Source organism: Colias philodice, chromosome 22 (assembly GCF_061535455.1).
Source record: "Colias philodice isolate Cphi_HAF_F1 chromosome 22, ilColPhil1 Martin Lab GWU primary, whole genome shotgun sequence".
Classification (NCBI taxonomy): Eukaryota; Metazoa; Arthropoda; class Insecta; order Lepidoptera; family Pieridae; genus Colias; species Colias philodice.
In genome coordinates this window covers 7,828,812-7,843,524 of record NC_143107.1, presented here as the reverse complement: position 1 = coordinate 7,843,524, position 14,713 = coordinate 7,828,812, and the positions used below count along the sequence as shown (strand labels likewise).

The following is a 14,713-nucleotide window of genomic DNA, read 5'->3' as shown; positions in this document are numbered from 1 at the left end:
TAAAGGAATGTAATTATAGAAAATTAAGCAGGTATAGTTCTTCTTCATCTATTTCTTATATGACAATTCCCGATCCCAGTGAGGACGGATTCTGCCAATCTCAAGTTTTGGACAGACGATCAGGGACTTTTAGCTATCGTTTAGTTCTTGAGTTAAGCGACAGGTATAGTTGAATCAATTATAGTCGAAAAATAATTATTTGAACAATTTATTATCTACCAGCTCATACCGCCAGTGAATTTTCGATACTGGAAATATTATACGTATTTTCACCGCTTCAATCAACAATCCTTAGGAGAATATGTTTTTACCAATTCCTAATCTAAATATAAACTACATGGAAATAGCTTCAGCTGTTCTCACGTAATAAATATACGTACACACTTAAAACATGTTATAATTGGTATGATTAATAAGGCTTTCGACGAAATATAGTGAAATACCAGTGAACATTACGAACACGCTAAATTCCTCATGTAGCAATATAGATAACGTCGAAACGTAGATACTGACTCATACTTTTACTTTTAAACTAGACAAAGTCATCAATAACTGTGTATTTTGTTCGTGGTGGAATTAAATACATATTTAATTATTTATGGGCTGACCAAGAACAAGTAAATCAAGTAGTCGGTATTTAAGTTAGAAAGAAAACAATTTTATTACTGTGTACGACAGCTTCGCTAGCGCCATCTATATTTCGTCTTTAATTTTTAACCTAATTCAATCAATTCTTTCAAGAGTTAAAGTTCATAATAATCTAATATAAGCCGGACCGTATTAGTAGCAATGTGTCGAGATGCTTATTAATAGAAACATGTGCATAAATATCGCAAATTATTAACTACACATTATAATATACGTAATAAAAAATTTATTATTAAAAAATCTGCAACATATTCATAACTCTCCCGCAACAGATGTAAAGAACATTATAAAAACCATAAATGACCATAAAATCATTGGAACCAAGTCATACGGGGCGTGAGCGCATACATTGAGACATCATGCAGTTCTAATATATGTAAATGCAGTCAAAACAAGTTTATTTCACGCCACCCTTATGCGAAAGGGAATTTCAAACCATTAGCGAAGGGTACATTAAGCAATATGTGGAGAAATTCAATTAAAAACGCATTCCTCTTTTGATCTCCGATCATATTGTATTAGTGTCATTTTTATTTTGTTTGCCGATGCTTTCTTTACTATCTGGGGTACGGAACGCATTTTAAGTGAAATGATATGATTTAATTAAGCTGTACATCTGTTTTATATCTTTCAATGTAGCTGACTGGTGTGTTTCTACAATGCATTTACATATTTGGTTTTCTTAGATATTTGTACCAATGTTCATATATTGTGGGATAAAAACTTAAATCAATATCAATACACATAGGTGTCTTTGTTTTCACTTTAAGTTTACAAAATAATTGCTACAGATTAAACCATAATAAAAAGTATAAGTTATTCAATTAAAGTTTATAATCAAATATGTGACCTACACATATCACGTACCCAATGACACTTTTTGCGTCATTTAGAATTTAGAAACAAACATGAAAATAATACAATATAAATAGGGTTATAGATTTCACTTGCTATTCATGTTATAGTGACGATATTTTAGATATTTTGCTTTACAATCGAAGCTTTTGAAACTACTACCGCATATTACCTAATACCATTGCATTTTATATAGATATTTAGAATATACACTAGCAAATACGATTATCATCCTTTATTAAAATTAACACACAAACAGCGAACAGGCCTGAGCATCAATAAAACTATTTTATTTCAACGCATTAAACCTAAGCCGAATATTAGAGTCATGTCGCGTTCCGACAAATCTCTCTCTATTTACATATGAAGAGGCGGGGAGAGCCGGGTAATCCCGGTAAGTAATTCTTTTTGAGTAAGTAATGCGTTGATAAATGAAATTAAATCGCACAAACAAGTGCTGCCATTCGGCCCGGGGCTCCCCTTTCGTGCGGCATCTAGTTCAACTAGGGATGAGAAGTCGCGGATTAGCGATTTTGTTATCGAGTTTGATGTGTGTTTAGTTTGTATGATAAACTGATGATTGGTAAAATAACGTATTTAGATAGCTAAACAGAAATATAGGAGACAACGACGTGTGTAGTGTATTCTGCTTTGCAGCAACTTGATGTAAATCATAACTTATTTTTTATACATCAATTTAGTTATTATTATAACGTCGCCATAAATATGTTATATAACATGTCTGTGCTCACACTATAACATAATATGTTTATTAAGTCATCAAACTTAACATGAACACAATACAATACAATTCATTAGAAAAAACTACTTTAAAAACGAACATCAAACCTTAAATTAATAAATAAACACAATCAATCTATCGATAAAACATCCCTACATCACCACGCCAAACTTAGCAAAAAGCGCATCGCAGCGACATGTGCGCGCCAATCTGTCGTTGCTACTCAAATCTCAAGCACTCCACCTCTCCCTCTCTAACACACGCGAGATCATCCCTCCGTCTTGCTCGCACACCCTCTACCAAAACACCCCAGTCTCCCCACGTCGCGACTACTTAGCGAATGAGCGATAATCACTCGGAGCGATGTATTGAATTGTTCTCGATTGTCCAACTCGATTATTCGGGTCAAAACACTCGTAGTGCTATGGCAAGTACGCATTTTGTGATCCACATTCATTTGAACGTAGAGACACATTGTCTGAAATCCGATTAAGGATGTTATTGTAAACAAACATTCAAATGTTAACATATAAACAATCTTCCTTCACCTTTTGCACATTATGTTATTGGCCTTCTCATAGCCACGAAGTTTAAATTGCTGTAATTTCTGTACTTTTCTCTTAGTAATTACTACTTTTCTACTTAATAACGTAGTACAATGCTTTGATAGTTTTGGTATCATACAATTTTGCAGTTAATCATCATTTCAATATGGCTGACTGATTTTGATTAAAATTTAAAACCTGTATAGCTTAACCCAGTTAAATACGGAAGGAGCATATTCCCAAATAAGGTCGACCTTTATTCATCTACTTATAGTGAAGGAAACAGGATACTTTATAGTTATTCCTTGTGAATCCAGTTATTTAGACAACGCAGTTCTACTGAAGTAGAAGAATCAGAAGCAAGCTAATCAAATCAACACAGAGCAACAAACCCCAACTGCTTTCACACCAAAATTTCTCAGCAGAACCTAATCAATTCTACAGGGGTATATAATCTGACGTTAAGTGTCGTGGGATAGCACAGGTGCGCCCCGCGACTTCGCTCCCGTTGAGCACCACGTGCCAAGCGTTGGGGTGTGCGAGTGTTTTGTTTTTATTATTACGCGGTCGACGCGTACCAAATTGGGTGTTAATAATCGGCTTGCGAAATGTACGGAATGAAAATTTAAGCAAGGATTCTGCGTCTGTGTTGGTAAATACGATAATGATGTAAGGTAGAAGAGCTGTTCCAGTAGATTAGGGTAGAAATATTCTGTCTAGAGACGGGGATCAAAAAAACTTGTACTAAATCCTTACACAGATTTGATTAAACATATTTGCAGCTACTAGCAAAATACATTCGTTTTGTAAGAAGAATACAGTTCATCAACTCAGGTGTCCTGAGCTGTTTGAAAACAGGACAAATAACGCTAAATTTAACGAAAATTGGAAAAAGCAAACTTTGTAAACGTGAAAATGGACAAATAAGTATACGCAGCAGTAGCTACATCAAAACATCACGCCACTACCAATAGAATCAAAACGTCCATGAAAAGCATTGCATCAAAAAATACTCCTCTTGGGCATACAAAGCTTGTCAGATTTAAATAAAACATCACAATCAGCTGCATTATGAACTGCCGTCTCAATCACACCCCCTCAGTTAGTGCAGGACAATGTATTTATTTACACTTATGGCAGAGAGACGCAGCGGGAACGCCACGGGGCTCCGTCCCTGGCGGATCGGGTTTGAACCGCTAATGATTATTTGCAAACTAAGCTCTGGATAGAGGACTGGATGGACATAACGACTTGGTAATAATGATGCTTGACCTATTATTATTTTAGGTGTAAGCCACTGGCTACAATCGTGACCACAATTTTCTACTTGTCTTCTGTAATACTGATGCATGGCAGGTTTTCTATTGGTTATGCGATAAAACAGTTTTGCGTGCAAAAAAAAACGTAATATAACACGCAATGTACTCTTACTTCTTCATTTCTACAGCATCAAAGATCGTTTGATGCAACAATAAGTTACCGATGCTTCGGAAAACAGTTTCAACTGACAAGTTTTCGAAAAACAAAAGATACTTTACTTATTGTCTTTTCCAATAAAATATAGAACTTTATATTTTATATCCTAGTATCATAGAAGTTTCTATATTGCTATCGCTTTTGCAGTATTCTAAAGCTTGCCTAGCTCATCTAGCATAAACTTCTCGAATCTAACCACGAAATATTATTCTTCCTTTCAAATTATCCTCAAAACAAACTCATTTAAAGGGCAGTTAATCAAACAATGCCCAGCCCAATGAGACCCTCGTTAATTCACTCTGGTCAATAAATATATTTGCACTGCACATAAGAGCGCAGCGTGATACCAGGGCCCTGCTGTTCCTAAATCAGTAGTGACTACTTCATTTGTGTTGAGAAGGGAAATTAGATGAATTTATATTTGAACAGCTTATATTGAAAGAAAGAGATCATTTATTTTAATAGCACGCAATCATAATGTATGAAATGTAGTGAAGTTGCAATGAAAGTCTTTACAGTATATGCTGTATTTGAAAAGCAGACAGAGATTTTCAGATTCCCCTATTTCAGCTGGCAGTTATGTCTAAGCAGTTACAGTATAATATGCTGTGTCATTTTTGTATATTTGTCTTCGAATTCACTTTGTTGTCGCCAGCTTAGTCTTGTACCTACTTTCAGCTTTATGGGACGGATTCGAAACGAAGAAAAAAAAAGTTGAAAATTACATTGAAGTCTTGCACATTTTCAACTCTTACTTCATTTAAACATTTTATTTAACTGCCATACATATCATTATTCACTTCAACCCTATCTACATACCAAAAATTTTCTCTCCACTAAAGCAATTCACACGCAAAAACTATCATACATTGAGATATATCATCCAAATCTACCACACCGTCTGGGGACACGTCACGCGTCGGTAATCGAACCCAGTCCCCGGAGGTTACAAGACAACCACATTTGCAGCACACGACTAATGCGCAATTGAAACTCTCATAAATGTTTATTTACAGCCGTGAGCCGCCCTCGTTTTGCGAATGACAAATTTTAGTGTGGGACTCACTTATTTTTTGGTGGTAATTTTCATTTTAAACTAATTTTAATAATTAGTTTAATATCCACAAAATCGTCAGTAACAATCTAATAATGTCCATTCCTTAAGATAATTCTGCATGAAAGCATATAACGTATCCGAGCCTCAAAAGAAACATTTGTTTCAAGACTTTCTCTTAGATTCGCTTGTTTGTATAGAAGAGGGATAATAATAATTAATATGTTTGTAGCTAATAAAATACTTTGAAAGTTCACCAGCAGAAAGCTTTACATTTTTATTTAGATATTGTCATAAAACTTTCAATCTTCTATTCATGCATATGCTATATTCCTAAACACAACGCAAATCAGCCATATTTTTATTGCACAATTTTGTCACAAATCTCACATATGGCGCAGGCAACGACGTGTGAATGTATTAGTTAATGCGCTGTTAAATTAACTAAATATGCCGCTATTTTGCACAGTATTGCACCCTTTTTAGACGATGACAAAAATGAGATTCTCAAATTGACTGTACTATTTTGTTAGATGTATGACTTCTTCAGATTTAACGAATTTCTGTACTTAAATATTTCATTACTTAGCCAGCATCAGTAAAGAACATGTAGTTGGATACTTTCTTATTTTAATTATATAGTTTCTATAAACACTTGCAATTCCATAATTCTAAATTTCAATTGTTACTCATAACTATTACACAGCTAATAATAATTTTTCACGTTTTTTAACAGACTTCATTAATCGTTGTATTTTTAGTTTTTACGAGAAATGTTTTAACGACTTTTTTGTCAATGTTTCCACGTATCCATCTACGTATTATTACTTAGTATATAAATTCAGGAAAGTTATTTAACTCTAGTATCGGTATGTCCCAACAGACTATCATAGTAATGGAATGGGGAGTGCACTTCTGTTTGTATTATACCAATTATATCCGCTATGCCTTTGTGTGTTCTTGTTGAAGATTTGCCCTCGTGTTCAAAATTGAAATTAGTAAGTATATATGAGATAAAGAGATAGGGTAAAAATTATTTAAAATATAGCAAGCATAATTAAATGTATCAAGTGAAAAATCATTATAGTATGACTACCTTATTCAACGTGGTAAAAGTCAGTTCAAACATCGTACAAAATAAGTATCAAAACTCAACATATAATTAAAGCACCACGCATCATACTGTAATTATAGTCCACAGCGACAGGGTAAAAGCACCGAATACGGTCACAACTATTAAAAAATAAATTTCCAAACTCTACACGTGCTAAATCACTACTAATTTAAAGAACCACGCATTATATCGTAATAACAGACAGGGTAAACGCACCGAAAACGGTCACCTGCGATTAAATCGAGCGCGCATCATTGACAGCACGGTATAGAAAATACAGAAGCAGGGGGACACCCCTCGGCGTCTATTGAATAAATATTGTTTCTCCGCTAGATTGAATTAAGTTCGCATAATGGGGACGCGAGGCGTGGCGCATGTTGCGTCCGAAATAACTTGTTACTGAGCATCGGTAATGTCGTTTGCGAGTCGAGTGCGTATGGAGTCTGATATAATTATGTTTTATGTTTTAGTACAGAGCTATGCGAGCTCACTGGCGTGATTAATCAAATGATAAAAAATGGAAGTTGAATAGAAATATCACCCAAAAATATGTTATTACGGTATATCTAAACAAGCCAAAATAATCATGACCAAAAAAATTCACTTGATCTTACTACTACCTATTTTTTCTATCTTAATATCGATTATGAATAAAACTATTATTTATTCACTGTACTGATCTACAACAGTTGATGAAAACAAACATATTCATATTTAGTTTTTGTTATTACAAGACGGCATAGCCACGCGCCCCTTATTAAATTGATGCATAAAGTTAGCGCTAATAAAAAATAAATATTGGTGTATCAAATAATCATCGGACCGACTGCGTTTTAATAAATTAAAAATGTCCCTGTTGAGGCTGCCGCTTGAAAGACTGTGCCTGTGCAATTGTAAGCGGGGAAACAGATCAGAAGCGGAACGTTTATTTTTTTAATTTTTAAGATACTTTTAAATTAAGTAAAAAGTTAATTTAACAGCATTAAAATAACTGTCTTCTTATAAGAGAAGTCTATTTAAATACATACATGTATAGTGCATCATTCATATCCCATATACCTATTGAAAAATATATACAACACCGTGCATTTTCTTCTTCTAGCTTCAAATATTAGCAAATTCTGTATTTCTCTTTCCAATACATAAAATTCGTACTGTACAACACGTACACTAAAATATTTATTAACCGCAGGAATGCAAAAGTTTCAGTCAAAACAACCAGCAACAAATTTAAATTTTTAACCATAAACCGCTTACACCAACTCCACACATAGTCGAAACGCGACGGGGCAGCGCTTTACTTGCATTAAGAGCTCAACATTTTAATTTCGCAATTGGTGGGCGGAGACACGATCGGACGACATGCTGTCTAATTACAAAGCGGCTCATTGGCTTTTTGATATTCATAATGAATAGACCGACACCGTGTGCCAAGGGACAATTTCGTGCGTTTACCCTGTGATATTGAAGTCAATGATTTGTATGTAAACTTGAATATAAACAGTTCTATAGAATTTGTCGAACGATGAATTTAGATAATGACACACATTCTCGTTACGAATTTTTTTTTTGTCAAGTAGTAATATCTTTCTGAAACTACATTCAGCGTGGAGTGCTTAATAACTAAGTTTAATTAATAAATGTTTCAGTTTTAATGAATCAAGCATTTTCAAGCGCAATGCGCAAACGACATAGCTGTTTCAAAATTATCGTATAACACATATTCGCAATAATTGCACCAATGACCCAATTATCTTCACACTTTTCCCAAAGCACTAACTGACTAACCTATTGGACATTTCAGCACTCACAGAAAGGTATAAAAAGGGCCACGAGTACATAGTTACAAGGTGCGAGTGGTAATCGAATCGAGTGTTTAATTCGATTCTTCTCAATTCACAATCGGCCACTCGATATGTAGCACCATCGAGCGAATAATTGATTCGAGTGCCAGGAAACGATTTACGATTCTCGATACTTATGTACTTCTATTTTTGAAGAACGTATTGCATAACAGCACACACATTCACACAATATCTTAGATGGCGACACACATATTTTGACAGTTTTTCAGTCGAATTACAAAACTTCTTCCTCTCCTAATAAACAATTACGTTACTTACTACAGTTTATAAGTACTTTATGAAATATCCATTGGTATCTACATCTCGAACTTACAAGACTTTTCCTTGTAATTTTACTCAAGTATTAACTTAAGTAGTAGTTTTTCCATCTATCTATATATCGATACTTATACTTATAAATCATTGGCACAGTGCAGTGGCACGCTGCACTAGCACAATACCGTATCATTACCACCCACCCGACACACTCGATCTGATTAAATCCTATTAGATTGATCATCGGTTGTAATCTACCGAACATCGTGTCATTCGTTGTGGCACAGAGTAAGGGTGCACTCACACACATCAGTCACCGTCAAGTCACCGATGACTGATCGGTGACGGTTTGTGTACGTATCCACAAACACCAGTCACCGTCATGTTGTCCGTCAGTCACGTCGCCGGTTTGACTGAATCATTGAACACATACATCAGGTTAGTGAGTGATTAGACGTGTGTCACGCTAGAGAACATGTAGCAATTGACGGTAGCACGACGCTGACTGAACTGAGACGTGACGGCACCGGGTGAGTGGGGATAAAAGTATGATACATGTATGGAAAGATTATTTGACGTGCCTGACCGGGGACGTCACTGATAGATTTCGTGCCGGCGACTGTCGTGTGGGAACAGAGTCATACTAGAACTATTGATACATTTTTTTTTTTAATCCTGTCCGGTGACGTGCCGTGACGGTGACTGATGTGTGTGAGTGCACCCTAAATGTAGGCAGTATAGTAATACGTCGTAAGTCATATTTTTGTTTGTTTTTAGCTACGGAACTACCGCCAGATATTTTGGTTGCACAATGTATACATATTTTATGCATATTGTCCGCCTCATATTTATCCACATAAACGAGATCATATCGCATAACATCGTTAATAAGTAAAATATTACATACCTACACTATTATCTAAGCATAACTTTTTTCACTAATGTGTCATTGGAACAAACAAAACGAAATAATTGTCTGAAAAACTCCTAGTCCGATATTCTTTACCATATCTACATATTTAGACATAACTTATTTCACAAATCGTTCCCTCAAGAACCGATTTTTCTTCTTTTATTTATTTCTAACTGCTTACTTTTCTATACTATGTCCCTGCAACGGGATACAGGTTCCATATGCGCACAATGGCCGCTCTCACACATGTTGTGCTGTGACGTTGCATTCAATTTGTTTAGTGCACACGAAACGAGCGGAGACGGGGTGTTTTGTTGTTTTGCGACGGATTTTTTATTGTTGTTTACCTACTGGCAGGGATGGTGTTGATTTCTATTTGAAAAATTAACGTGACAAGTTCTTCTAATAACATGGTCTATGTAGCAAAAGTTTCCTAAATAAGTAGATATTTTTTTCGGTGCAACTTCGGACAAAAATTAAAGATGGAAAATCCCGCATAATTTTTTTTTAACCTTTTCCCAGCCAAAATTTTCTTGTATTGTATTTTTGTAATTTTCTTATCTGGCTCACTCTACTTTGTTACGATAAATATTATCTAATACATGTACCTACCTGTATTTCCCAAAAAAAAATATATATATTATGACTTAATACCAAAAAGTTACATTACCTACATCCCAATTTGCTACCACTTCCCAAAATTCAAAAAATAACCGCTGTCACATATCATTACACTGCCGCTTACCCGACTGTGCAAAGGGGCGCATTGTTCTCGATTTTAATTAAACGCGACTGTGACGTCACGGGTCGCGGATTCGATGTTTATTTTTATTGACGCGACCATTGTTCCAAACGTGAGTAAGTGATTGGTATTTTGATTGGAATATGTATTCCAGTGGATTTGAATGGCGTTTAAAGGAGCGTGCAGGAGAAAAAATAAAAAACGTCGGTAGTGACAATTTTTTTTTCTAGCTTTGCTTAGTGGCGTTGATGTCTCGAGTATTTTTATTTTTACAGCTACTTATTTAAAGAATGAGAGTGCATTTTTTGTGATTGAATACTACAAATGTGTGTTACAATTTAGAATGTGCTCGTTAATCCAAAAATTTAGAGGATAATAAATTTAAACTAATTAGGCTATGTAGATAAGTACTATAGACATTTTATCTAGGAATAATCAAAATCTACGACCTAAAGCTAGGTCGTAATATGGATGTAAGGTGGACGTTTATTTTTCTACCACGCAATAATAAATAACCATATGAATCTGTTTAAAATTCATTACACATACAGATAACATTCATGAATAGATTTATTTTTCATCCAGAAAAATAACAATGTTATTTACAGTCTTCATTCAGTGATAACGCAAAGCTATTTAAAAAATTAATAATTTTTATTTATTTACTACTTCCTAATACGTTCAATTTTGCCTTTACTTTTCTATCCCATAACAAAATATCGACAAATACCTTTACCCTATGTACAGTCCGCACTTCAAACGTCCCTACAGGCATCCCTTACTGGGAAAGTGCATTAGCAAGATTGTATTATGGTGACAAAAGATTCTTTCTTTTGAGCGGATGATGTTTCTTCTTGGTGTTAGACAATAGCGTCTTGTATTATAGTAGATTAATTGTAGAAATGCGAACAAAAAATTGAAGAAAAATCGAAGTACGAAATAAATGGATACCCGTAATCTAGCAGTTATGTTATAATAATGTTGATGCTTCAATGTTCTTAGAATATTCTGGAAGTATTACATACAAGTGTTTTAATCCCTTTGAATTGCAAATGTTTCATTTTCCGATTAACTCGAACCTTCTACAATGATCGAGAACAATTTTTTTTTTTCAGATTTTATCGTCGAATATTCTAGACGTACGCTATAGTTTTTACAATTACGCATCATTTACATATTATGGAGACGATACCGCCTACATCGCCTATGTTCCGCTCAACATACGCCATACGGCGTATGGTGACGTTGAGCGGTTTTTAGGGTTCCGTAGCCAAAATGGCAAAAACGGAACCCTTATAGTTTCGTCATGTCCGTCTGTCCGTCTGTCCGTCTGTCCGTCTGTCACAGCCGATTTACTCGGAAACTATAAGTACTACAGTGATGAAATTTGATGGGAATATGTGTTGTATGAACCGCTACAAAAATATGACACTAAATAGTAAAAAAAAGAATTGGGGGTGGGGCCCCCCATACATGTAACTGAGGGATGAAATTTTTTTTTTCGATGTACATACCCGTGTGGGGTATCAATGGAAAGGTCTTTTAAAATGATATAAAGTTTTCTAAAAAACATTTTTCTTAAAGTGAACGGTTTTTGAGATATCAGCTCTCAAAGTCGTAAAAAGTATGTCCCCCCCCCTCTATTTTTATAACTACGGGGTATAAAATTCTAAAAAAAATAGAGGTGATGCATGCTAATTAACTCTTTCAACGATTTTTGGTTTGATCAAAGTATCTCTTATAGTTTTTGAGATAGGTTGATTTAACTGTAATTTATTATATTTGCTGCTACGGAACCCTTTGTGCGCGAGCCCGACTCGCACTTGGCCGGTTTTTTTTTAATGGTTTTAAAGTGAAACGCATCAAATATGCCTTCGTGTGTGTTACAATATTGCACAAATAATACAAATATGTAATACGGAAAAGTGACTAACATTTCATCGGTAAGTACCTAACTTTTCATCGGTAAGTACCTAACTAAATAATAATTTTTAAAACTTAGTTAGAGCAAAAAAATGGCGCATTTATCGGGAACTCATCGAACGTACCAGAATGTTCTAGAATGTTCTAGAATGTTCTAGAATCTTCTACTCACGTGATAAACTGGTGCGTGCGTATACGGAACATGTTCAAGCACTCGGCGTCTTCTGGCTCGTTGCTCGGCGTCTCGTCGAATATTCGAGAAGTGCATAACACTGCGTCGAAAGAAACAGACAGACAATCGGCTATCTGTTTCGCTAGCTCCATCAGTTTCGGGTCCGATTTCAGGTCTTTTTCCTATTGAAAATGTGATATTTTTAGTGTTATAATTCTATATTTGTGCAGCATATAAAGTATATCAATTCAACTCAAACATAGGTAAGAATACATATTAAAGTTGTATAAATATTTCTCGTAATGTTACCTGAAAATTATAACATTCGTACTGGCGAAAACTATTATATATTTTGCAATATAATTACAAAACTATGCAAATATGATCGTGATTGATTAGTCAGGCTTATTAATAAGGTCTGACTAGACTTAAAAAATTTGGAACATCATATTTTTTGCTATTTTTAAAGCTTCATTTACATTTTCTTTCATTTCAACAAAACAACTACATCTTGTCCTCTTGAATTATACAATAACTATACCCTATGTGCAATAAAACGGGGCATAAATCCGTTAAAATGGATACATTTAGGCATTGTTAAGAATGCGGGGACGAACCATTAGGTGTTATACTTACGTGGCTCTGGGGAGAGTAAGGCAAGGGAGCGTTTGTGAGGATAGTGTACTGGCTTGTTTATTTATTTGAGAATTTTGCGAGTAAACAAGGATTGTTTTTATTTTGATAGTGTATTTGTATAATTAGATATACTAATGAATTGTATTTTGTAGCAGTTGTTTAACAGTAGTTTTATGTGGAAATTGTAAACGCTTTTGATTAAAAGTTAAAACATTGTTCATGGAACAAAGTTCCAATAGCAAATAGTTTTCTAAGCATGCAATGCAATAGGAGAAGATATGCGTACTTTTTATTTTATTGTTTTAATTTATAGTCTAAATAAATTTTGCTCATCGGAAAATAACATAACGTATTGAAATAAAATTCGCAGCGAAAGCAAAGCAAAAATAAAACTTGAAAATAACGCAATTCTAAGCTTGCAAACTTGCCTTATTAACATTTAATAGCTAAACCAAAATAAAACGTAATATTTATGTTTGAAAAACGAAAAAAGTATCAACCTATCAACGCGACATTGACTTCCGACAGAGCAATATAAGTCGTATAAAAGTCAACATTTTCTGTTATTTAAAAATGTATTGAAAAAGACCAATTTGGCACGTTCCCGAGATTTTATCTGATCCTCTGATATTAACAAGTAAATTATTAAAAAAACAAAATACCCGACTGCACACTAAAAAAAGAGTGATTGAAATGAATCTAATGATACCGCATACATATTTTTTTAAAGGGAAATTTAGAAAAAATATTATTATGTCTTTATCCCGTGGGACTTTTAGGATAAAATGTATCCTATGACACTCCCGTAATCAAGACAAATCTAACGATACCTCATACATCAAAATCCATCAAGCCGTTTAGGCTACAGGTGGTCACAAAGGAAAAGACATACATACATACTTACATACACTCGAAAAACATTACCCTCCTTCTTTGGCAGTCGGGTAAAAACGTATGAACTCTAAACAAACGAGATTTTTTTACTAAAACTTTAAACTCGTAAACAAACAGATTTACCGACAGATGCCAATCTCTTGTCAAAACCGCTAGATGGCGTTGACGATAACCATTAATTAACATCGCGCACGGCGGTTTATAGTCTAATAAGTTGTTTAATTTGAATACCCGTCTCGATTCAAATAAAATGCTTGGAGATTTTCGATAATAAAATTTAAAGTGTCATCGGTAAAAATATATGTTTATTTAATATCGATTGTGTATCTAAAATCAGATAAAGCGAAGGAAGGTAAATTAAACATATTAATAGAAATACTTAATAAGTTACTACTGGAAACATTTTTAAAATGTATATATCTTTAAGAAGGAAAAGATGCGATATACTCTTCTACTAGAAAATGTTTATAATCAGGGATCTTCACCCTCTATCTACATGATCTTAGTAAAAAAATTTCATTTATAACTAATTGGCATTCATATTAACATCACATTTGTCCTTCAACCCCATATTAATTGACAAATAGGTATAAATAAACTTTTGTAAGTTTACAACCGGCTCGACTTCTAATGTCAAGCAGGTAGCATATTACTTTTGGCTTATTAATGAACCGAATATTCGCATCGATCAATAAAAATGCAATTTTATTACACCTCACGAAATTTATAGCGTCATATTGTTTTAAGAATATCAACAAGTATAAAAATCAACACAGCATTTTATTTTATTCCTTACTTTATATTTTGAGCTCATTAAAAATTATAACATAAAAATTTTAAGGTAAATACACTCATATACTTTGATACCGGCACATATTC

The 14,713-nt window shown here is 34.2% G+C and overlaps 1 protein-coding gene across 1 annotated transcript in view; it reads right to left on the bottom strand.

The window, feature by feature from the left end:
* The window catches only part of ssp3 (SCAPER domain-containing protein short spindle 3), a 72,464-nt gene that overhangs the window by 26,171 nt on the left and 31,580 nt on the right, over positions 1–14,713 (bottom strand). Inside the window, exon 15 of the mRNA XM_089709384.1 lies at positions 12,305–12,486. Within this exon, the coding sequence (XP_089565510.1) occupies positions 12,305–12,486 (182 nt within the window). The remainder of the gene's footprint in view (positions 1–12,304; positions 12,487–14,713) is intronic.